The sequence below is a fragment of the Netta rufina genome (assembly GCF_964035555.1).
Source record: "Netta rufina genome assembly, chromosome: 15".
In the NCBI taxonomy this organism is placed as follows: Eukaryota; Metazoa; Chordata; class Aves; order Anseriformes; family Anatidae; genus Netta; species Netta rufina.
In genome coordinates this window covers 819648-845526 of record NC_140138.1, presented here as the reverse complement: position 1 = coordinate 845526, position 25879 = coordinate 819648, and the positions used below count along the sequence as shown (strand labels likewise).

The window sequence follows — 25879 nt, the reverse complement described above, 5'->3', positions numbered from 1 at the left end:
TGTTTTACGTTTCAGATAATAAATTATAATTAATTTTGATTCTCATGCTTATCCTTTGCATCAAACAAGTGACAGATCTCCTAAACCATGATGCTTTGTATAGGCTTTTGTGTGCTGTTTCTGGTGCTTCTGTCTCTCCTGGCTTTATTTTTTTTATGGACTAAAAACTTGTTCATCTTGCACACTAGGAATATGCTGGAGATCTCATGTTAATATGCATGAAAATCAATTTTAAATATGTAAGTAATAAAATGTATCTATTCATCCCAGTGGTCTTCAAAACAGCATTCCTGAGTTACATAAATAATGAATGGTAACCATAAAGAGCCAGTAAAAAAACCCTTGATAAAACATCGGTCCATTGACTTTTCTTCTTGGAAAGAATAAACCTGTTTTGCTAAATTAAACTAATGATTAAACTGTTTGACACGGCGATCCGTAGCGTGTCTGTGGCAAGGAAGAGCAGATTCCAGTTCCTAGTTGTTGAAGTGTTAGCCCAAAGTATCTGAATCTTTGCATGGTATAAAGAGACTTGTTCCCTCTTTCTCTTTCTTTCCCTCTGAAACAAATAGGGGAAAGGGCAGGATTTTTATATGCAGTTTTGGAGCTGCTCTTAAGTTTCAATCCGAATAAAGCATGCTTAAAACACATAAAACCTCAGGAAACAAAAAGCAAATTCCTTAACCTTCTCATTTTGCTTTTTATAATAATGTCCAAGAATTGTCACTTAATTTGGTTATTCATGTGACTCGTGTGTTGGCAGCATTCCGGTAGCTAGCAGAAGCAGCAAAGCCTTGTTTAAGACAATATTACCCTGCAAAGTCCAAAAGCTTCGGTGTAAAGTGGGAGCTGCATTGAGACAAATGCTGGTTAACCACTCATAGGTACCACGATGCTGCATCCCTGGTGTCTGTATGTGCAAGCTGTGCCTGCGCATTTTGAGTTCTGGTGGGCTGTGCTCTTAGTGTCAGTTCTTGTTGAACTTGCCACATTGACATGCCAAAGGGACTAACCAGTCTGTGGAAGTGGTGGTGTAGATTACATGCGTTGTCACTTTTTGCAGTATGCTTTGCTGTAAACTAAGTTACTTACATTGTGAAAGAAAAATATTCTTTATTTTCTGTTGAGGTTTGCTGTTCAGAGTAGGTAATTACTGAGAGCTTGTTAAAGAGTTGTTGGTTGATACTCCTTTTGGTGAACATATGGGAGACAGGGCTCGCTGTTGCCAAATTGCACTTCATAAGTTCTCAATATTTCTGTCAAACATTGAGCACATGCTTTTTAAGTGAGTGACAAAAGATAAAGCAGTATGAGCCTGTATAAATATAAAAAACTTCAGAATGAACTCTTGGTGCACAACTTCTGGCTCTTATGACTTCCAGCTTGATAGATAAGCTTGCTTTTGGATGCTGTTCAGCTTCATATATTTATAAAATTGGCTTTTTCTTCTGGAAAGGTTATTATGAAATAAATACTATTTCAATGCATCTTCACTTAGAGGAACCTGCATCTCATACAAATATTCTGGAAATGGTACACTTAGGTGCAGTTTAATAATGTCTATGTTCTGGCTACAAGCAAGTCCTACAATACTTTTAAGACCACAGCTTCAATTTAAAAGCAGTTTTAATTTTGAAAATGTTCCTGAGAACCTTTTTCTCGCTGTTTTAAAATGTAATAAATACAGTTAACCAGAAAATTTAAGTACATGTGAAAAGTAACTGCTCATCCTAAATGGCAAGCATTGAAATAATGTTAAGTTCTTCCATGTGTTAATGCCCTGATACATGAGCTCATACAGAATTACTGCATGCAAGATATCTTCTTCCTCTAGGCACTGAGTGGAGCAATGTATTTAGACAGCAGGGGAGCAAAAGACTAAAGCAGGTGCAGCAGCTGAAACTGTGATAGCCTTTCAATGATTTTTGTTTAAATCGTTAATCTTTCTGAACCTGTGAGTTCTCAGAGAGGGCCAGACTTCATACTTCACCAGGGTATTACAAGGGTTACTGTACAATCTTCTACTTAGCATGAATACTTACCAATGCAATTTAAAGTTGTATACGAGTGTATTGAGATTGTGTGCATTTCAATATCTTCTCACTGAATTTGAGGAAGTGGTAAGTAGCATCTACTGCATCACCTAGATTCTTTGAAGAATTATATTCGTGCAAGTTGGATTTCTTAAACCATGTTGCCTTGAAGCTGCATGTTGTTTTACAGAAGATTGCAGGGATCTTTGTTCCATGTGTATGCAGGCAATGTAAGGGCCTGAGTGAAATGGTTTCACTGGGATGTCTAAGACAGAAATTGTGCCTGAGCAGTGAGTCTGTAGGTTTTGCACTCCTCATAGGCAACGAGAGGTATCAAAATGGAAAAGTTACAGGTTTTCTTTTATTGATGGTATCAGTGCATTTGTTTCATGCATTAGGGAACATGCTACTTCTGGCAATGCAGTGCAGCCATTCTCCAGTGTATCGCCCAGTATGGTGGGTGGGCTTGTTACCTGTGTCTTAACAGTGACCTGGAGCATTAATAGGCTTGGATTGAGAACTGCCTGAATTTCTGTGAACCTGCCTCTGTCACTGAACAGCACTGCCTCGAGGATGTCTCCAAGCTCTGTTCACTACTTCCTTGGTCTGAAGTTATTAACAAGCATCAGAAATGTCACCAGATTTGCAGGAGTTTGCTTCCTGTGACTGCTTTGCCTTAACTGAAATACTTAATTTGCTGGCATTAAAATGTAGTTAATGGTTTGTGCCAATTGTAATCCTTCATGTATAAAGGGCATGACTCTTGTCCTACTCTAACAGTGACTGCTTTCCTTTTGCTGATTCTGTGCCCAGAAAAAATAAATAAATAAAATTGCTGCTGGTTCAGTTGGGGTCACCTAGCTCATCAGCAGGTCTATAAACCAGAGAAACACCATAAAGAAGGGCATGAGACCATGCGGCTTGCAGGGGCTAAGGAGCAAGGAAGGAGATTCCCCCCCGTCTGGTAACAGGCTGTTAGATGAATTCAGCTGCCTAGCTAGCTAGCCCCACACTGTGGTATGCCTTCCAGAAAAAATCTCAGATCTGAGCAATCCGTTCCCAACATCTACTGTTACTCAAAGACCTATCTTATGGGAAAGGAAGTGTTCTGTACATTGTATGCTTTATGTATATTAACAGATCTGAACGTTTTACTAGTTCTACTAGCATTTCTGTGCTAGTAAGTGCTGGCAACGAGATATGGTGAATTTTGTACTTGTGTGGTTCAGGAGTTTTGTCTGTAACAAGAAGTGAAATTGTTGAATGATATATTCTAGTCCTTGTCTTACATTAGAGCTGGAGATCTAAAATCACAACACAGCTGTTTTACAACTTTCAACATTAGTGATGTAGAGGACAGATTAGGGATGGACTTGCTGTCAGGCACCTGTGGCAATGTTTTCTTCTCATTGCTTAAAAAACAAATAGCAAACAAACTAACAAAAAACTAACCCTGTGCCATGCAAGTTTGAATATAATAAGTTTCTTATTAATATAATCTTGGAACTCTTTTGACTAGCTTTTCATCTGTTTAGGATTTTTTTTTTTCAAATGGGTTAATTTATTTCACAGATTCTGTTTCTATTACTGAGGCGTTTAAACAGGGTGCAAAGGCAAAACAGTTTGACTTCTTTTAGTACTTAAACTGCTACTTTAAGAAAGTTAAAATCCTAACAATCGGTGTACATGTATGTAGTGTGAAATGTCTCAGTGGACTGTACCGTCATCTGTGTTCTCTGTGGAGAGAATTTTTTTTTTTCCCCAGTAGCTGCTCTGTGAATGCCAAATGACTTATCTAGCACGTGCAGCTGTGCACTGTGGAGATGAGGCAATGATGCCATTCCGATACTTTGTTGGCATACCTGTTTACAAGGAGAGGCTTGATTCTGTGGCACCAACGAACCTGTATAAAAAAAGCATTTATATGAGCATAAATATAAAAGCATACTTGAGAAAGTGGTTTTGTCCTCTATGTTTAGTTGGGTTTTGTTGTTTGTTTTTAATTATTTTGTCAGAGCTAAGAGCAACGTAGGGCAGTTACTCTTAAGGTCATTTCTCTGAAAATTGCTAGATAATACAATAAAATATTTTGGAGACTCTATTCTTAGGGGAACAGAGGGACCTATTTGTCGGCCTGACCCTACCCGTAGGGAAGTCTGCTGCCTCCCTGGGGCCAGGGTCAGGGACGTTGCCAGGAAGCTTCCCAACCTGGTACGCCCCTCTGATTATTATCCTCTTTTGATAGTCCAGGCAGGCAGTGACAACATTGAAGAGAGAAGCCTGAAGGCTATCAAACAAGGCTTTAGGGGACTGGGTCGGTTAGTGGATGGAGCGGGAGTGCAGGTGGTGTTTTCATCCATCCCTACGGTGGCAGGGAGGGGTACAGAGAGGACACGGAAAGCCTACCTGTTAAACACGTGGCTCCGGGGCTGGTGCCAACGCAGAAATCTTGGGTTTTTCGATCATGGGGCACTTTACTCAGCACCTGGCCTGATGGCCACAGACGGGTCCCTATCTTTTAGGGGAAAAAGGATCCTGGGCTAGGAGCTGGCAGGGCTTATTGAGAGGGCTTTAAACTAGGTAGGAAGGGGGATCGGGCTGAAGCTAGGATTGTTGGGGCTGTGCCAGGGGGAACAACGGCAAGGCTGGAGGATAAGGCAATGGCCCAGCTGAAGTGCATCTACACCAATGCACGCAGCATGGGTAACAAACAGGAGGAGCTGGAAGCCATCGTGCAGCAGGCAGGCTACGACTTGGTTGCCATCACGGAGACGTGGTGGGACCAGTCTCATGACTGGAGTGCTGCAATGACTGGCTATAAGCTCTTCAGAAGGGACAGGCAGCACAGAAGGGGTGGTGGGGTGGCTCTCTATATTAGAGTGTCATTCGAGGTTGTAGAACTCGAGGCTGGGAATGACAAGGTCAAGTCCCTTTGGGTTAGGATCGGCAGGGACAACAAGGCTAGTGTCCTGGTCGGGGTCTGCTATAGACCGCCAAACCAGGATGAGGAGACGGATGAGGAATTCTACAGGCAGCTGACAGAAGTTGCGAAATCTTCAGCGCTTGTTCTCGTGGGGGACTTCAACTTCCCTGACATATCCTGGAAGCACAATACAGCCCAGAGGAAGCAGTCTAGGAGGTTTCTGGAGAGCGTGGAAGATAGCTTCCTGACGCAGCTGGTTAGTGAGCCTACCAGGGGTGGTGCCCCGCTAGACCTTCTCTTCACAAACAGAGAAGGACTGGTGGAGGATGTGATTGTCGGGAGCTGTCTTGGGCAGAGTGACCACGAAATGGTGGAGTTCACTATTCTTGGCGAGGCCAGGAAGAGGACCAGTAAAACCGCTGTATTGGACTTTAGGAGGGCTGACTTTGAGTTGCTCAGGACACTAGTTGGTGGAGTCCCTTGGGAGGCGGTTCTGAAGGGCAGAGGGGTCCAGGAAGGCTGGGCGCTCTTCAAGAGGGAAATCTTAATGGCACAGGAACGGTCTGTCCCCACGTGCCCAAAGACGAGCTGGCGGGGTGAAGACCAGCCTGGCTCAACAGAGAATTGTGGCTTGATCTTAGGAGGAAAAAGAGGGTTTATAAGCTTTGGAAAAGTGGGCAGGCCACTAGGGAGGACTTTAAGGATGTAGCGAGGCTGTGCAGGGACAAAATTAGGAAGGCCAAAGCTCATCTGGAGCTCAATCTGGCTACTGCCGTTAAAGATAACAAAAAACGTTTCTATAAATACATCAACACAAAAAGGAGGACTAAGGAGAATCTCCATCCTTTACTGGGTGCCGGGGGAAACTTAGTTACAAGAGATGAGGAAAAGGCGGAGGTGCTCAATGCCTTCTTTGCCTCAGTCTTTAGCGGCAATACCGGTTGTTCTCTGGATACCCGGTACCCTGAGCTGGTGGAAGGGGATGGGGAGCAGGATGTGGCCCTCACTATCCACAAAGAACTGGTTGGTGACCTGCTACGGCACTTAGATGTGCACAAGTCGATGGGGCCGGATGGGACCCACCTGAGCGTACTGAGAGAACTGGCAGAGGAGCTGGCCAACCTGCTTTCCATCATTTATCAGCAGTCCTGGCGATCGGGGGAGGTCCCAGTTGACTGGCGGCTAACAAATGTGACGCCCAGCTACAAGAAAGGCCGGAGGGCAGACCCGGGAAACTACAGGCCTGTCAGTTTGACCTCAGTGCCAGGGAAGCTCATGGAGCAGATCCTCCTGAGAGTCATCACGCAGCATTTGCAGGGCAAGCAGGCAATCAGGCCCAGTCAGCATGGGTTTAGGAAAGGCAGATCCTGCTTGACGAACCTGATCTCCTTCTATGACAAAGTGACGCGCTGGGTGGATGAGGGAAAGGCTGTGGATGTGGTCTACCTTGACTTCAGCAAGGCTTTTGACATCGTCTCCCACAGCATTCTCCTCAAGAAACTGGCTGCTCTTGGCTTGGACTGGCGCACGCTCCGTTGGGCTAGAAACTGGCTGGATAGCCGGGCCCAAAGAGTCGTGGTAAATGGAGTCAAGTCCAGTTGGAGGCCAGTCACTAGTGGCGTCCCCCAGGGCTCGGTGCTGGGGCCGGTCCTCTTTAATATCTTCATCAGTGATCTGGACGAGGGCATCGAGTGCAGCCTCAGTAAGTTCGCAGATGACACCAAGTTAGGTGCGTGTGTCGATCTGCTTGAGGGTAGGAAAGCTCTGCAGGAGGATCTGGATAGGCTGGACTGAGGGGCTGAGGTCAACTGCATGAAGTTCAACAAGGCCAAGTGCCGGGTCCTGCACCTGGGGCGCAATAACCCCGAGCAGAGCTACAGGCTGGGAGAGGAATGGTTGGAGAGCTGCCAGGCAGAGAAGGACCTGGGAGTGATGGTGGATAGTCGGCTGAATATGAGCCAGCAGTGTGCTCAGGTGGCCAAGAAGGCCAACGGCATCCTGGCTTGTATCAGAAACAGTGTGACCAGCAGGGCTAGGGAGGTGATCGTCCCCCTGTACTCAGCTCTGGTGAGGCCGCACCTCGAGTACTGTGTTCAGTTTTGGGCCCCTCGCTACAAGAAGGACATGGAGGTGCTTGAGCGGGTGCAGAGAAGGGCGACGAAGCTGGTGAGGGGCCTGGAGAACAAGTCCTACGAGGAGCGGCTGAGGGAGCTGGGCTTGTTCAGCCTGGAGAAGAGGAGGCTCAGGGGTGACCTTATCGCTCTCTAAAGGTACCTCAAGGGAGGCTGTAGCGAGGTGGGGGTTGGTCTGTTCTCCCACGTGCCTGGTGGCAGGACGAGGGGGAATGGGCTTAAGTTACGCCAGGGGAGTTTTAGGTTAGATGTTAGGAAGAACTTCTTTACTGAAAGGTTTGTTAGGCACTGGAATGGGCTGCCCAGGGAAGTGGTGGAGTCACCATCCCTGGAAGTCTTCAAAAGACGTTTAGATGTAGAGCTTAGGGATATGGTTTAGTGGGGACTGTTAGTGTTAGGTCAGAGGTTGGACTCAATGATCTTGAGGTCTCTTCCAACCTAGAAATTCTGTGATTCTGTGATATCTAGTTTAGGATTTCGTTCTCTTGAAGTAGTAAAAAGTGCACAAAGCTCATGAGGTTGGGTCTGCACTGTGTTTCTGTATTCGAATTGCTGCTGCTTTTACTTTCCTCTGGGGTACTGCATAGGCACCAAGTGATGAACCTTTTGGAAAGAAAACAAAAAAATATAGTATTTTATTGTTCATTTAAAAGGCATGGTTAGGGCCAGTGTAGCCTGCCTCCTTCTTAATCCTAAGGATTATTTATAGTTTTACAATTTGTCCATTTACTTTGGTGGGGGAAGGAATGCGCTACCAGCCTGTCGCTGTTCTTACAGTGGTTTTTATTTTGGCTGTCAAAACAGACTTCTAAGCGGGGAAAAAAAAATGGTAGTGGAGTCATTTTTGTCATATGTTTTTGTTTACTTGTTTGGGATGTCCTGGTCCTTTTGGCGTGTGAACGAGGCATGGGGTCTTGTAACCACTTATGCATCACCAAGGGTTTTTGTGGTAGTGCTTGGACCAGCGCCTGGTGTCAGCCCTGCTGCCAGCCCTGCTGCCAGCCCTGCTCCCTTGTTTTAGGCAAGGGGATAGGCCTAACCTGTATGTAGAAAACTGGGATAAAAAACAGAACTGGATAATGCAACACAAGGGAAAAGTGGTATCGAATGGCAGCAGAAACATGCAATTTGTAAAAGAAGTTGGGAGTAGTGCATGGCCAGAGCAGAACTGTGATCCATGAGTTTAACGCTAAGGAATGTTTAGGGGTATGGTGGTTTATGAGGCCAGTATGAGACAGTATGGTGGTTTATGAGGCCAGTATGAGACAGACACTGCCACGAAAAGGCTGACCTGGGAGAAATCGGAGAGGGTAGGAAAAGAGCAGCAGTAAACAGAAATATTGGCAATTGGTGAGGGTTTTGTCAATCAAGTTCACGTATCTTTCTGAGAGAAGCCAGCAGAGTTTACTCAATCCTTTTAAATGTTGAATCAGCACTAGCAACTATCAGTAATTTTCATAATTTGAGAGGGAGAGGTTGGAGAAATGCATTTACAATTTCTGGTCTGACTAGTCAGTTGTCAAACAGCGTAGTGCCTTACAGTAGAACTTTTCCAGGTATACTGAAGTCTGAAAGCTGCTTATCAGCTAAGTGGGGGTGGGAGAATATTGCAATACCAGTTTCACTAATATTTAACATAATGGAGGTCAATTACACTTCCATTGATAAAGTCCATGGCCACATGATCATGTGCTGTTTCTTTTTGGAGAATTTTCATTTATGACTTTTCTGCCAATATGTTAATATGTTTGTGTGGGGGATCCCAGCCATGACTGGATGCTTTGTGTAGTGGCCAATTTAATTCCATTTAGGTTAATTAAAATATATATTCTGTAGTTTGGGATGTGTGGTCTTTACTTCTGCTTTCTGTTTATAAAATAGGCACTTGTTAGCTTCTTGAGTTAAGGAGCTTTACTTTCAAATTGGACAATTTAAAAAACAAATGGGGAAAAAAAAACAACACATGTAAGGATATGGTTTAGTGAGGACTGTTAGTGTTAGGTCAGAGGTTGGACTCGATGATCTTGAGGTCTCTTCCAACCTAGAAATTCTGTGATAATAATTTCTGTAAGTCACGAGTAATGAGAATAAAACAAAGCACTGAATTAGCTACTCACAATTTGAACACCCTCAGTCTGATTGAGGGAGTAGTCTAAAAGCATCTATGCAGTTTAATACTTCATAGGTGATATTTTACTTTTATCATTTCATAAATTTGAGTGTTTAGTATCACAACTTTAATCTGTGTAGTTCTTTGTGATTTATAAATTGTGGTTATTATAAGGATTTTGCTCTGTATGACAGTAATGACTTGGTGAAAGAGCATCTTTGTACACATTCCTCTTGGGTCACTCAGTGTCAGCCAGCCTGTTTAATAGCTTGCCTAATAACTAGGGAAGATGCCGTCATCTAGAAATCTTTCCTGAAATAATATGCAATTACTATTATTCGACTTCAAGGCAGAAACTTAACTTTACAGCTGCACCCAAGGTAATGAAATGCAGCCATGTGGTGCTGGTGGTTAGTATGTCAGGTTTCTCACCAAAAAAAAAAAAAATTGCCTTCTCTATGATTTAAAAACAAGTAAATAAAAACCTTATGTTCTCTTCAGTTCGTTAGAATTCACCAGGTATTCTAGCAATGCATTTCTTCCATGGGCACTGCAGGGTGAGGTAACTGTATTTGGTTTGTTTGGCAGCAGGGACATTGTTCACCAGAAGAGCATCAGAGAGAATGTATTTAAAACCCTTAAGGGAGCTGTTTTTCAGATCAAAACCGTGCAAGATTAACTTGTCTGTGTGGCTCCATAAAATTGTTTATGTGCCTTCATTTTGGTTGTTCAATGCATAAAGCGTTTGCACTTTAGCATATTTTATGTCAAATTCAGTGTAGAGTTATATCCAGCGTTTATCTTTTTGGAACTTTTTATATGCATATACATATATGTAAAAATATGTATGTGGCAACAGGAACATGTTGCATAAAATACAGGTCTTGCTTCAAGATAGTGTTTTTGGACAGACAGCTCGTCTAACTTTCATACTGATTATTTTTAAGAATTATCTTTAGGCTTTATAAATAAAAATAATCGTAAGGATTATTTTTTCCTTATATATAAGCAGAGTTTGTCAGGGAATTAAATGAACGAGCCATAACTCTGGTTTGTAGTTTATAGCAAAACAAACAATGTGAAATGGTTATTGTGTTTTAACAAGTCAGTATTTATCAGATGATCCATGGTAACTGTGTGCTTGATTTTAGCAAGTAAAAACATGCTTGAGTTTACCTAAACAAATTTTACCCTTAGGAATGTCAGTTGGCATGCAGTAACTTCAGTGAGCATTATTAATTCATTTATGATGCTTGTACTGTAACTTCATAGGCAATAAATATGCTCCTAATTCTTCAAACAGATCCTATAACTTCACAGTTCAAAATAAATAAAAGGGGGGTGACGGGAGGTATGTTTAACATGTATCTGGTTAATGCAGCAGTCTCATGAGACTGTTAATCATAATTACAGTCACCTATTCTTGGGATTAAAATTAAATATAAAAACGTGTTGTCGAGTTTTATGTACATTTGAAAAACTTTGTAACAGCAACATCTATGTGCCATGACTTGTATTGCAGCTGCTTCATTTCATGTTACTGCAGCCAATATGCAGAATAGAAAGAGAAAAAAAATCCACTACCTTACCTGTCTGAATTGCAATGTCAGAGCATGATATGTGTTGTGCATGGGCTAGGGGTAGTACAGAATGCTCTGTATTTAAGATGGCAGTGCATCAGCTGGGATCAGAAGGTTGGTTATGCATCTGAAATTTCTATGGTAGATGTGCAGTAATAAAATTGGGATTTTATCTCCATTTTACTATTATGGTATTTTAAAATGTGCAGCAGACATGCATGAAAAAGAATGTGTTATTTTGTTTCTTTGTTTTAGATTAAAACAGGTTTGCTGGTTAGTTTACAATACTTTCTTTCAGTGAGTTAGGCTGAAAGTGGTAGAGGACACCAGCTGACAGCCAGTTTAATTTGCTGATTCATCTGTTATAGTGATGACTTCAGGCCAGAGCTTGGCTTCCAGATTAAAGGCTGAGAGTTGCAAAGATGCTGGGACTTGGAGGAATGTTGGTAAACTGTTGCTGAGTGAAGGCAGTGAAAGTTTTCTTTAAGTGATTCTAATTTTGTGTTGACAAAAGTCCTTCTACCTTGAACTGGCAGTCTTTTTTAGTTAAGTGGAGACAGAACATTAGAAAGATACAAGGATGGAACAGCTGGGTGCTAGTTAAGTGCTGCTTCCACGGGTATCTTGTGCTACAAAAAATGCAGCTCAAATGAGCTTGTGTTTCACAGCAATCAGAGTTTTGGCAAAGCCTGTGCAAATGTCGTCTTTTCCTGGCAGACTTGCAAAATAAACCTGCTGGGTTAAATAGTGAGACTAAAAGGGAAAAAATCCAGGAATTCTTTTCTTGCCAACAAGCAATCTGGAAGAGGGTTATGAGTGAAGAATTGATGGTTTCTAATTTAAAAGAGAAATCTTCAGTAGAATTAACCCTTCTTGGAAGAAGTCTAACTCAGAAATGTTTTAAATGTGTAATTCAAATGTACAATGTGAATTTAGGATAGTACAACATTTATTTATTTACATACTTATTTTACCACTAATAGTGGAACTAGAAAAAGTAGTTTTTATGAACTGAACAAATAGCCTTCTGTTTTTCAGACTAAGTTATCTCAGGAGAGGGTGTGTTGTAATTTAAGCATTTTGTATATAACATCACTCTTCTTCCCCATAGCTGTAAACACCAGCAGGTATGCTGAAAGTTATAGGATCCAGACATATGCTGAATATGTTGAGAAAAAACATGAAGAAAAACAGGCAAAGAGAAAATGTACAGAAGATAGTTGGAAGGAGATGGAGAGAAAGCGGTTAAAAACTCAATGCACACCTTACGTTTCCCAGAGTCGATACTACTGTGTTAACAGGTGAGATTTTTTTTGCATTGCAAATTGTTGTATCTTTATTGCACTTTATTAAGTCTAGCACCTCTGAGGTAGTTTTTATCTGGTATTTTCTTTTCTTTTCTTTTCTTTTTTTTTTTTTTTTTTTTTTGCACATGAATCGATAGTGGTACATCACCTGTCACAAGATCATACGTAAAGGAGTGGAGGGGATTTAGTAGTTAGACAAACTTTAAAAATATTAGGATACTGGGGGCAGGTCAACTCACAGCTTCTGAGCTTGTTGTAGTAGTACCACTTCTTACAACCAAAGTAAAAGAATTACATCCCTCTTTGTTTTACACCTCTAAATAGCTTTTGTGTTGTGGTTTAACCCAGCAAGTAGCAGAGCACTGCACAGCCATTCACTCACCCTCCCCTCTCTGCAGTGGGATGGGGGAGAGAATCAGGGGCAAAAATGTAAAAGAGTTGAGATAAAAACAATTTAATAGGATAGGAAAGGAAGGGAAAATAGTAATAAAATACTAAACAAAGCAAGTGATGCACAATGCGATTGCTCACCGTCTACTGACTGATGTCCAGCAGTGGTCCCCTGCCCCACTCCAGCTAGCCACCCCACTTTGTTGTTCCACATGTGGCCAGATGGTGTGGAGCATCCCTTTGGCCACTTTGGGTCACTTGTCCTAGGTCTGCCATCTATTCTACAACAACTAAGCAATCTGTGTGCTATCAGCATTATTTTCATCTTAAATCCAAAACACAGCACCTTACCAGCTACAAGGAATAAATTTGACTGTAGTCCAGTCAAAACTAGGACACGTGTCATTTGGAAACTTTGAAAACTTGTTTTTGGATTCTTCTCTAAAGGTAATCTTGTGTGTTTTGTTTTTTTTATGACTTTCCATGGTGATACTGCCACAGTGAAGGGTATAAATTACCGTCTTAGGCAGTCCAGATGAGGTTGTGCTTCAGAAACAGGAAGGCAAATGATGATCACAGAATCACAGAATTGAAGGGGTTGGAAGGGACCTTGAAAGATCATCGGGTCCAACCCCCCTGCCAAAGCAGGTTCCTTAAAGCAGGCTGCCCAGGTAGGCATCCAGACAGGCTTTAAATATCTCCAGAGAAGGAGACTCCACAACCTCTCTGGGCAGCCTGTCCCCCTCACCGTGAAGAAATTCTTCCGCATGGTGCAGAACTTCCTGTGCTCTATCTTGTGACCATTACTCCTTGTCCTGTCCCCGCAAACCACTGAAAAGAGGTTGGCCAAATCCCTCTGTCTCCCACACCTCAGGTATTTATACACACTGAGGAGATCCCCTCTCAGTCTTCTCTTCTCCAGGCTGAACAGACCCAGGTCTCTCAGCCTTTCCTCATAGGAAAGATGCTCCAGGCCCCATATCATCTTTGTGGATCTCCGCTGGACTCTTTCCAGGAGATCCCTGTCTTTCTTGTACTGGGGAGCCCAGAATTGGTCACATTACTCCAGGTGAGGCCTGACCAGGGCAGAGTAGAGGAGGAGGATCACCTCCCTTGACCTGCTGGCCCCACTCCTTTTAATGCACGCCAGGATCCCATTGGCCCTCTTGGCCATGAGAGCACACTGCTGGCTCATGGTCAACCTGTCGTCCACCAGGACCCCCAGGTCCTTCTCCTCAGAGCTCCTCTCCATCAGGTCATCCCCCAGCCTGTACTTATACATGCAGCTGCTCCTTCCCAGGTGCAGGACTCTACACTTGCTCATGTTAAACTTCATTTGGTTTCTTCCTGCCCATTTCTCCAGCCTGTCCAGGTCTCATTGAATGGCAGCACAGCCTTCTGGCGTGTCAGCCACTCCTCCCAGCTTTGTGTCATCAGCGTACTTGCTGAGGGCAGACGCTATTCCCTCATCAAGGTCATTGATGAAGATGTTAAACAAGACTGGACCCAGCACCGGCCCCTGGGGAACACTGCTTCCAGTCACATGTTTCCAGACGGACTCTGCACTGCCAATCACCACCCTCTGAGCTCAGCCAGTCAGCCAGTTCTCCACCCACCTTGCTGTCCACTCCTCTATCCCACACTTTCTCAGCTTTGCTATCAGGATGTCATGGGAGACAGTATCGAAAGCCTTGCTGAAGTCAAGGTAGATTACATCCACTGCTCTCCCCTCATCTACCCAGCTGGTGATGCCATCATAGAAGGCAACGAGGTTGGTTGACCATGACTTCCCCTTGGTGAATCCATGCTGACTACTCCTCATAAGCTTCTTCTCTTCCAATTGCTTGGAGATGGCATCCAGAATAAGCTGTTCCAACACTTTTCTAGGGACAGAGGTGAGACTGACTGGCCTGTAGTTTCCCGGATCCTCCTCCTTGCTCTTCTTGAAGACTGGAGTGACATTGGCTATCCTCCAATCTTCAGGCACCTCTCCTGTTCTCCAGGACCTATGACAGAGAGCCATTTGGCAATCACCTCTGCCAACTCCCTTAGCACATGTGGATGCATCCCATTGGCACCCGTGGATTTGTGTGCGTTGAGCCTACTCAGATGCTCCCGAACCATTCTCTTGTCAACAAGGGGGGAGATCTCCACTTCCCAGACTCTTTCTCCTCCCTCCAGGGTCGAAGAGTCCCATGGGGGAGTCCTTGAAGCAAAGACTGAAGCAAAGAAAGCATTCAGTATCTCCGCCTTCTCAGCATCTCCCATTACCAGGACACCCCCCTCGTTCAGCAGGGGACCCACATTATCCCTAGTCTTCCTTTTACTGTTTACATACTTTTTTTTTTTTTTTTTTTTTAAGTATTATCTTTTATCTCTTTTGAAAACCTCATCTCTAGGTGGGTTTTTAGCCTTCCTTGTCGCGTCCCTGAAGGCCCTGAAAACACTTCTATACTCCTCCCAAGAGGACAGGCCTTTTTTCCACATTTCATAAACCTTCCTCTTCCTTTTGATCTTATCGATGAGCTCCTTGCTCATCCATGCAGGTTTCCTGCCCCCCTTCCCCAGTTTCCTACTCTTAGGGATGCACCGATCCTGAGCTTGGAAAAAGTTCTGTTTAAATGTAGCCCAGCTCTCACATGCACCCTTGCCCTCTAGCAGCCTAGCCCATGAGATACTCCCAAGCAGGTCCCAGAAGTGGTCGAAGTTGGGTCTCCGAAAGTCCAGGGTTGCAATCCTGCTTTTAGCCTTACTTCTTCCACCAAGTTCCATCTTGAACTCCGCCATCTCATGGTCACTGCATCCCAAGCTGCCCCCGACCTTCACATCCCTAACCAAGCCCATCCCTGTTGGTAAGGACAAGGTCCAGGAGCACCCGCCACCTCATTGGCTCCTCCACCACCCGTGTCAGAAAATTGTCTTCAATGCATTATAGGTGCATGATGCTTGTGAGGCTTTGAGTTTTTGGAGTAAAATTTGAAAAGTGTTTTATTTTTGTTTTTAAATAGTTAGCTATTTACTTAGTATTATAAGTAATTATAAGTATTATACTTAGCTAGTTAGCCAAGTCAGGAGGTGTCTGTTTTGATTCCAATACAGTAGGTTGCTGTGTGTATTTCTTGTTCCATTTTTACCCACACTATTGAAGAGATGTTTTAGATATGAAGAGAACATGAGTTTGTTTTTTTTTTCAGTGATCTGTGTGGGTGTGAATAGAAAGAGTCTTTCAGTGTTAATAAAACTAAATAATTCAGCTATCAAGTCATTGGTATTCTTAGTTTTTCAAAATTCTATCAATTATATATTTGGCAAAAAAAAAAAACACATTTTGGTGGAGTGCATAAGTTACATTAGTGTAGATGTTAATTTTTTTCTTCCTCACACACCTCCACTCCCTCTCTTTGAACAGACCAAATGAGACGGGCATAAAACCAACACTGAGCTTTTCCTGCTTTATCTTTCTTGCTATGATAAGTTCTAACTCTCATTATATCTTCCAGTAAATGTTATCATGTAACAAATGTACTAAACTTGTTCTTCTCACTTACATGAGCTTATGATTTGCCTACTTTGCAAAATTAAATACAGGTGTGTGTTTTGCCTAGGTGTCAGATTTTCATGCCTTTTATCATGGTGGGAATTCTAAATGTGTTAGACTTGTTGGATTCCTTAAAAAAAAATAATTAAAAAAGCATATGGAAGAACCTGGTGATAAAATCCATATCAAATGAAGTCATGAAGTTAGTTCAATTAAACTATTGTACTTAGGAAAACTTGGGAATACATGCTGTGAAGAGATGAAGAGCTCAGGATTGTCCTGGCACTGGTTTACATGTGTTCTCGGTACCTGGTGGCTAAGGTTCAAGTCTGTAGCTTATAGTTAATTCTGTATTAAATAGTCTGAACATATTGAACATCTTGAGTCTATTACAAAGAAATCCCAAGTCATAGTAGTATTTCTACTGGAGCAAGTCTCTCTCCTTACTGAATGTTTTCACAGGTATTTCGGGTATCTCACAGATTCTAGGCAAGACACTAAGAGTGGTGGCTTATGATATGAACTGTAGACAACTTCTTTCAACAGATATGTTGGAAAACAGTAAATGTGGAAAGCAGACTTGTTATTTTTCAAAGAAGTTGGGGACGACCACAAATATGTAATTTGGAAAATAGCTGAATAAATTTTTTAGCATTTAGAAAATTAAATTAAAAAAAAAAATTAAAAAGAATTTAGAAATTAAAAATTAAAAAGAATTTAGAAAATTCTTTCCTTAATGTTATGTCTCAGTGAGTTGTCTGCCTAAACACTATCTCCTTGAAAGATTTTCATCTATTTTCTCTAATATTGAGAAATTCCTCAAGAAACAGCCTTGCTATCCTTATTTTTTGATGATCAACACTTTGATAGCTTTAGATAGTAGTCCTTTATTTTGTTTATAGACAATTTTATAATTGCCATTACATGAATTTTGGTTCTGTTGTTATTCCAAGAATAAAGTGACTTTATTCTGGTCCAAACTCCCTTTCATGCAGCTCTTTTGACATGTATTTGTTTGTTTGTTTTATTTCTCTTTGTTACTGGCTAGATTGTGTTCTCTTGTGCATTAGTCCTTTGTAAATATTTCCTCTGTAAGTGTGAGCTGGCAATTACACCAGGTTAGACACAACGTGTAACTGCACACTCAGTGGTCTTTCAGTTCACTCAAGCTGTCTGTAGATAGATTTTCTTTTTGTTTCTAGACAGAGATATCTTACAAATAAATATATATTTACACATAAGCATATATAAATATTTTTATACAATGTTATATATATTTGTATTTGTCCAGGTTATTTTTATGTATTTGTGTGTGCATATGTGCATATTCATCCAGATTAATCTGAATCATATACAGTTAAGCTCTCAATGCTGTGGTGTATCCAGCAGCTGATCTCTTATAATAGATTCATGTTACTGCATTCTTTATTACTTATTATTTAATAAGCTTACTGCATCAGCTTCTGTCAGCTTCTGTCAGCTTCTGACAATATGTTCTGGCTAGTTTTTCATTCAGTAAAGAAGTTGTTAGTTATTTCTTATAAGCAACCTTCTGTCTTAGATTGTCAGACTGGTAAGTATGTAATGAGGATTTATTAATTCTTGTTTTAGAAACAAACTATATTCCAATGTTACAGAGGAACTTCTCTTCAGAAAATGCTGTATCGTAGTAGCTACAAGGTACAACAATTTATAATTAATATATACCCCTGGCATGTAGTGTATTACTACTGTTACATATAAAAATTAGTTTTAATAGAAAGGTGCCTGACAGTTTACGTCAGATGGAGAAGCAGAGGAAATGCAAAACTCCAAGTAGTTAATAGGATCCACTCCTCTAAAGCCATTCCCTTTTCAGAGCATGCTTTCCAAAATGGATGGACCATGGCCTCTTGTGTGGCTGTGTACTGCATGAGCTGTGTTGTGCTGAGCAAATAGCTGCCTGCCAACTGTCTTGACTGGTTAAACGCATGGAATTGGGATCCTTTCCTCTGCAAAATGGTGTTAAACCATGGCATGAAAAATAGGTTATGTTCTGTGTAAAACTAGATATCCTTTTCTGCTTGCAGTTACTACTTTTCCTAATCATCATGTAAGGATGAGTAAAATAAAATAAGCTAATGGCAGAAGACTCACATGAGCATAAAGAATAGGAAAGTGATAGGTCATTTTGCCTTACAAGTTTTCTAGCTAAAACCAGGAGTGCTGCATCTGCTGTTGTCAGGCTCCCAGTTGTAGCACTGGTTTCTTGAATGCCTTAATTTTGTTGAAAATAGCTTATCTTATTTTTTGAAATGTTATTGTGTTTCTGCTGATGATTCCTTTACTGAGTTTGTAGTGACTTCTCTTACAGTTTATTTTCTACAGAAATGCTTGTGTATAGTTGTTTGTTAGAGGATAAGAATTGGGAAATGCTTGAAATTGAAAGTCTGTCTGTATCTAGGCCTATTCAAGATACTCAGTTATGATGGAATTGGTCCTTTCAAAAGTAGGACGTTCCTTTCCAAAATGGAAAATGCTTAATGCTACATCATCATAACGGTTTCCCCCACTTTTACTCCTCTCCACTTTCTGATTCTTTCAAAGTAATTACCGTAGCACTAGCTGGATTGCTGCTATTTAGTAGCCGCAATTTAGAAATGACATTACAAAGTTAGTGAGCATTTTAATCAGGTGTAGTGTGCTCTTTTGGGCAGCAAAGCTCTATGTAAGTCCACCACATCCTGTCGATTCATCAAATTGCGTTTAGTGCTAATGTTGTTACTCATGCTGCTGGGATTTAACAAAAATACTATATTCTTTGATGATTGGAGTTGTATTTAAGAATAGAAGTAGAAAATAAAATCTAGATTTTAGATTTCTACCATCTTCCTTCTGTGGTATTCATCCCGGTTACTTTTGCCAGCAGGCTGGCATTAAAATAGGCTAACATAAGGGAGAGGTTGGGAAAAAAGGACTGGTGGATCCTGAGCCTTTGTTGAAGAGGTGCGGAACCACACCTATGATCATCACTAATTGAAATGAAAGCTGCATTGTGTTCACTAGATAGATTTGCCAGCTGGCAGTGTATGCTGGGCTTTTCTTACTTTTCCCCCAAACTTGGCTAGTAATTTTACTTAAAAACAAAGAATAAAAATCTTAATTCAGAATATAAAAGAAGCTTCAGAACCTATTTAAATATATTTTTTTCCTTTTTGAAAAATCATATTATTGCATGGGTAACTGTTGTACGTTTGCATTCTGAAACTTGAGTGCCATCTTTGCTAATGGCTGATGTAACACTTTCTCCTAAATGCTTCAGATGTCCAGAAAGTATAAACCAGTATATCTGAATTGGAAAATTACTGATAACTAGTAGTTTGTTTGCTTTTTCCACTTTGTTTGGTTGTTTCTCAACAGAGTAAGGAAATTGAGACAGAAACATGGACATACTCCAAAATAGCTGGTATAATTAGAAAACTGAACTTTGATCTGAGTAGTGCTCTAACTTATATATACAACCATACTGGTTTACTACTATTGCTAAGTGAAAAAAATTATGTTCCTGTAGTCTTGAACCTTATTTTCAGTCAAAGAAGAACAGAACAAAAAAACACCTAATATGTGTTTATGTGGAATCCATGCAGTGAATGGAAGCATAAAAGTCAACAGTTATTGATCATTTATCTAATTCTGAGATTGTAATTTGTGGCTCCTAAATTTTCTTCCTTATGTATTATTCAGAATATATTTCCCAGAGGTAGAATTCTTAGAAAAAATTCCAAACATTTCTTTTAAATATAAAAGCCATTTTTCATTTTCTAAATGCACTTTCTTAAAAAGACTTTTTTTGTTTTCCAGATATATTTTATTTCTGTTTTGCAATATTGAAATGTGTATGTGGGACAAATAGTTCTCTCCAGCTTTTTGGCTTACATCTTTTTATTGATCATAGTTGTGGTGTGACTCGAAATGAAGGTTTGTAAGAGATCATGCAAGAAGGTGTTCTGTATGTGAACATTTGCAGGATAAGCCAGCCATTCATCAAAGTAAATGGTGTGTGCATCCCTAAAGTGGAAGTAAAAGCATGAAGTATAATCATATGTTTCATGTTTTTTTACTACCTTTGGACATTCCAGAATTAGTCTGTTTTAAATTGCAAATTGTTCAGGCTTTACCTGAACAAAAGTCTATTTCAAAGACAAAACTACAGATAAGTTTGACAATCCTTTAGCTGAAACTTTATTGAAACACCATGCTTCCAGATATGATAGATTAAAAGAAAAAATAAAAAGGATTTTAGTTTTGTTTTATAATTTGATATTCATTTTTTTTAAAATATAAGCATTGAATAGAATGTTCAATAAAAGAAGTGTTTTGTGTTGGTTTTACCAAAAAAATAAAGGTTTATAAGCCTAAAACTACTTTTTTTTTTTTTTAATCTCTTGTTCTGAAAAAATATTAAAATATACACTTAAATAGCTGGTATTTACATATCTAGAAGTTCGATGGGAACTCTTTTTTTTAATTATCTTCTTTGCCACTTATGTTTTGTTTTATTTTAATATTTCCATTTGGCATTCAAGGAAGATTAACAATTGAATTATAGTTGGATGAAATTTATGCCGTGTTATTTCAATGTATGCTGAATGAAATAGAGCTCTAAGTGAATATTTGTAATGTGCTCATCAGACTTCAATTTAAATGCTACTTACAAAATGTGTGCAACTTTTTGTGATTTTTATTTCACCAGCTTGTTGGATTATAGGAATCTCACTTTAAGACCCGTTTTTGACTTTTATTATACTGAGTTTGGTTGTTTTCTCTGTATAGTATAAATACTTTTACAACTGCATATAGTTCAAGGAGAGTGGATGAATTTAGCATGTAAAATCCTTCAATATGAAGATGTATGTTTTTGGGATTAATAGGTGATGAGCATTCTCAATAGATATTCGGTTATATGCAAGAGCTTTCATGACGAAGAGGGGAAAAAATAAACTCGAGCAGGGATAGAGAACAGCTTTAATTACGGTTGAGATGAGCAATCTCATCAGAATAACAGCTAAGCCTGAGACATCAATAGGTCAATGAACACCTTCATTTCCCTAAGTTGCAAGTTGGATTTTCCAGGTAATATAATTTCATGGTATATCACTTAGTTTATTCTACTACCTTCGTAAGCATTTAATAGACGTATAGTAACTAGTACCTATGTAATAGTTATTCTTAACTTGTCGATAACAATATTTCGCCTGCATTTCAGTTTTACAGGTACCAGTACAGTGGGAAAGAGAAGCATGAGTCCTATTCAGGAAGAAACTGGTTCTGATGATGTGGAAGAGGGAGAAGATCCAGAATACAATCAGACAGACTCCTGTGCAGAGCCCCTCCCAGATAGTAAGAAGAGAGACAAAAAGTTCAAAAAGATCAAGAAAGAACAAGTTCCAGCAGGTAAAAGCAATGTTCTTGCTCATGATTTTCTGTTCTGTTTGGAACTGCCCTAAGCCTGAACAAAATTGAATTTTTCTTTAATGTGTCAACTTTTCTGGACTTCTATGAGTGTAACACAGTAAGTCAGTGTTATAAGTTATTTTGCTGTGAGTTGTTTAAACTGAAGATGGCATCAAAAAGGAAAACAAAACAACTGAGACAAACTAAAAGAAGAAGTATTTGATTTCTTGCCTACTTTCTTCCTTAAAATAAAGCTCTTTGAATATTTATAGCTATTTTTTTTTTTCATTTATGTGACTTTCTCGTTATGCAAAATCAGATAACTTTATCACAACAAAACTGAAAGAATTCTGGAAGTAAGACACTAAAGTAGATCCTATTAATTCAACAAACTTTTATGACCAGTTGTAAGACTTACCTGATGCAGACCTTTTCACTTAAGCTTAATTAGATAGAGTCATAGCATAATTGAATGCCTGTAGCTTGATCTGCAAGATATGTCGTTAAACAAACTGTTGCTTACAAATAAGTCCATTTTAATAAAACTACCTGCTGCCTTGAAAGCTAATATATGTGCCCTTTTAAGTAGCACTTATATATATTAAAACTTAAACTGTATATCTTGATAACATTGTACTAATTTCCCTTATTCACTGTCATTTGTGAGATTATTTATTTAAGTTGAAGAACCAATGCAATTTCTCACTGTGGTCAGAACGTTAACTACATTTATAACTAAGCCAAAACTTTGACAGCCAACCTGCCTGCCTCTCCAGCACACTGCTTGCCACAGTGCCTCCCTAGAATATCTCTTGAGAACATGTTGGCTTTCTAGGACAATTCAGTGAAGCAATAAGCTGCCAGATAGACGTTGATGTAACAGGATTCACTAGGCCCTTTAGATTTTTGAGCGTTTTGCATTTATGTATCACTTAGCTGTGCTTTTATTTCTGATATTAATTGACAGGATGGTGATGAAAAGTGAGAGTTATTAAAATCCATTCCACACATTCTGGATGGGTGGGTCACAGTCACCCTTCCCAGTTCTTGCAGTCTAACGTGTTCTTAGTAAGCCTACATTTGTTTGAAAGGTTACTGGACTGTGAGCAGATCTTTCACATTTCATGAACTGTTAGCTGTTAAAGCTTGAGGAATCTCACTTTCAGGAGATACAGATTTTGAAAAACAAAAGAAATTGTAGACCTCTGTAAAGGTGTCAAAATATGGATTTGCCAGAATGATGTTTTTTCTTTATCTGTTTTGTAAATCTTCTATTTTTTAGCCTTGTTTAGTGTTTGAGATTTAAAGCTTGAAAATCAATAGTGTTTCCAGTACAAAATATAAATTCAAGTCTTTTTCCTGTCTTCCAAAAACTGTTAGGACTTATAAATCAATATATGTAATATTCTGTGTGGCATTTGACCATAATCTTTCTGGTTTTTATTTGGTTGAAGACTTCTCACCTAGGCTGTTGGATAATTCAATTTTGTTTTGGTTTTCAGACTTTAATACTGACATTTTTCTAGCCCAAATACCTTTTAATTGTTTGTCTGGCTAAATGCAGATAGGTGACTATTTTTCACCTTATATTTTTGCAATGTTGTACAAATTTCTGCAGCCTGTAAATAAATAAATAAATAAAAATAACGTAGGAGGGCGTATGTTGAAATCAAGTAACCTTAGGTCATGTGAATTTAAACCACTAAGTAATTGATTTCTGTTGATCTATTTGTTGTTGATTCTGTTTGAACTTGTTAGCAATTTCTTTCAGAAAATTTTCTTTGTTCATTAGTGTTTCAACTTGTTTGGAAAAAACTAAGTCAACTTTTTTTAGTACCCATTGATAAACAGTCTGTTGGGTTCCCTTCGTAAATATTGACTTGCAAATAACATATCTAAAGCTCTGTAGAGAAGAAAATTTGTCATTTGTATGCTTTGAACGAATCGAAAGATTGTTGATCTGACTTTTTATTCTTTTTAGTGTTTGTATATTGAAATCTTTAATATAGTATTCTATGACTCCTTTTTTAGGAAGCTTCACAAGTAGTTCCACTGAAATTTTTGAAGTCCCTGAGACATGGTAGGAAACAACTGCCTGAACAAGTGGAATTGATTGACAGCAGTTGTAAGAACACACCTCCTGGAAGCCATACTTTATTTAAATATAAGTGGTGTTAACAAGGCAGTATGTGTCCTGAAAATCAGTTTAATTATTTTAAACTGTTTACTGAACAATCACTGTCAATTTTACTTGTGCATATATTAACTAGTATATGATTGTTGTTGATCATGTGAAATCCTTGTTGTCGTAAATGATGTTAGATTTAAGAAGCAAGACTAAATGTATTTTGGTCACCTCCTTTGGCATGCTGGCTATGAAATGTACAAAAAGAACTGGCACTCTGATTTCATGCTAGGCTGTTTCCTGTGCTTGAGGGGACTTACCACAAATCTCCTAATCTTTAGATATTTTTTAAGGCAATGTCAGTATGCTTGATGTCAGCATTCTTGACACAGGTAGAACTGCAGTTTCACATATTGCTTTCTACCAGTTACTCTATCTGGATTTTTTTTTTTTTTTACTTTTTCATTCTCTACTCCCACCCTCCACCCCCAGTGCAGCCAGCGTTCCTCTGAATACTAACTTTACACATACCATATCCTTTTAAAACAAATAAAAAAATAAATTTAACTTATGTGCTTCTCAAACATGAATATCCTAGTGGGAGGTAGTTTTTCTTTGTTTTCACATCCTGCTGTTTTCACTCTTAAGTCTTGATCTATTTCTTCCCCACCTTCTTCCCCAGCTTGTGGGGTTTTTGTAAAAATGTTTTTTGGTACCTGTGACAAACCTGCTAACTGCACCAGCCCTTTATTTGTTTAAAAAAATCTGCATTGGTAGATTTCAGAAAATGTTTGATATTTAACATTTTTTGTATCATGGAAATAAAAACAAAAGATGTATTTCCATAAAATGAAAATTAAAGAAATTTTCTTAGGAATTTGTTTGTTTTTATTTATTAGCTTCTGAAATGGTTTTCATGTGCTCTTGTTTTGCTAAGACATAATATGACATTTTTTAATTTTCATAATGATTGCAGCCTGTGACTAGCAGAGCCTTTGGGTCCATGGACTACTTTCAAGATATTTGTGAATTGTAATCAGAAAAAGCAAGCCTGTTATAATACGATGCAAATTGCTGTGCATTTCCCTTGGAAAAGAGTTTTATAAATCAGCAAGTTCAAAACATTTCTTTGGAAGAGTGGTTTTTTTTATGATTGGGAGAACTATCTTGAACTTGCATTGCAAAAGGAAAAAATCTAAATTCCTCAAATGTGAAACGTTCTACTTCTAAACTTGGAACTGCCTGGAGTAGTAGAATTAAGGGTGGTGTGTTGTTTTTTTTTTTTTTTTATTTGTTTTGTTTTTAATAGCAGTCTAATATCACATTTTTAAATAAAAATGTGGGAAGGAAGACTGTTAGTAGTGATGCAAGGGGAAGTTAGTAACTGAGTTCTTCTGCTCTCAAGGATCCAGAGGGTCCTCATCTCTAAAACTTGAGTCTTAAATTGCTTTTATCTCGAGTATTCAAACCTACAAAGAAACTGTGAATTCAGTTCTCAGAATGTATGCAACAGTTAAAACAGTGTATAAAATGAGTCATCTCCATAAGACATAAATAACTTATTACAGAGTCTTAACCAAATGTTGAGTTTATTTGCTATATATCCTAAAGAACTGGCATAATGTATTTTTGGGAGAGCTCAGAGTTATGATGTCAAAAGGATACAAAAGCATTTAAAGGGACTGCCAGAAATACCCAGTAAGATTATAGCTCTTGAACAGAGATTTGCTTTTGAGCCTTCTACTGTTGCAGAGGATCTACCTGAAGTCTTTATCTTAAGGCTGTTAAAATCTATCTGGCACTGACTTCAGTCTTGAATGACAATACTTACATACCAGCACAGGAAAATGTCTTAATTTCACTACAGTATAGAACCTTAAATGCTTTAATTTATTTTTTTTTTTTCTCCAGAGCAGGCTGGGTATATACTGTAAGCTACAAATGTTAATAGACATTACCACTGCTTCCACCCTTTTCCCTAACCTGAATAGACATTTTAGAGAGCAGGATGTTACTTATCTCTAGCTATATTTAATACCCCTTAAGAAAATACTATTTTGTTTTCTAGTCCTGCCATACTGTTTGATTTTATGAGGTAACACCTACTTAAACTAATAAAATGTGATTAGATTGGTACTATGGTATTTCTTATATAAAGTTTGGGTGGAGAACAGTCAGGGACAGATGTTGTTGTAAGGAGGAACTGACCCTATTTATATTGCATCAAAATTTATGCTATGGTTTTTAGTATACTTGCCCTTCACATTAAATGAAATCACTAATTCTAGCAGGAAAGGAATGTAGCTTC

General features: G+C 39.3%; 1 protein-coding gene across 3 annotated transcripts in view; it reads left to right on the top strand.

Annotated features, from left to right (window-relative positions):
• PARN (poly(A)-specific ribonuclease) overlaps nt 1–24384 on the top strand; it is a 66679-nt gene extending 42295 nt beyond the window's left edge. For all 3 annotated transcript variants that reach the window (XM_084296329.1, XM_084296331.1, XM_084296330.1), the window contains 3 exons: nt 11890–12079; nt 21259–21446; nt 23478–24384. In XM_084296329.1, the coding sequence (XP_084152455.1) occupies nt 11890–12079; nt 21259–21446; nt 23478–23530 (431 nt within the window). In that variant the 3' untranslated portion in view covers nt 23531–24384. The remainder of the gene's footprint in view (nt 1–11889; nt 12080–21258; nt 21447–23477) is intronic.
• Nucleotides 24385–25879: the final 1495 nt, after the last annotated feature.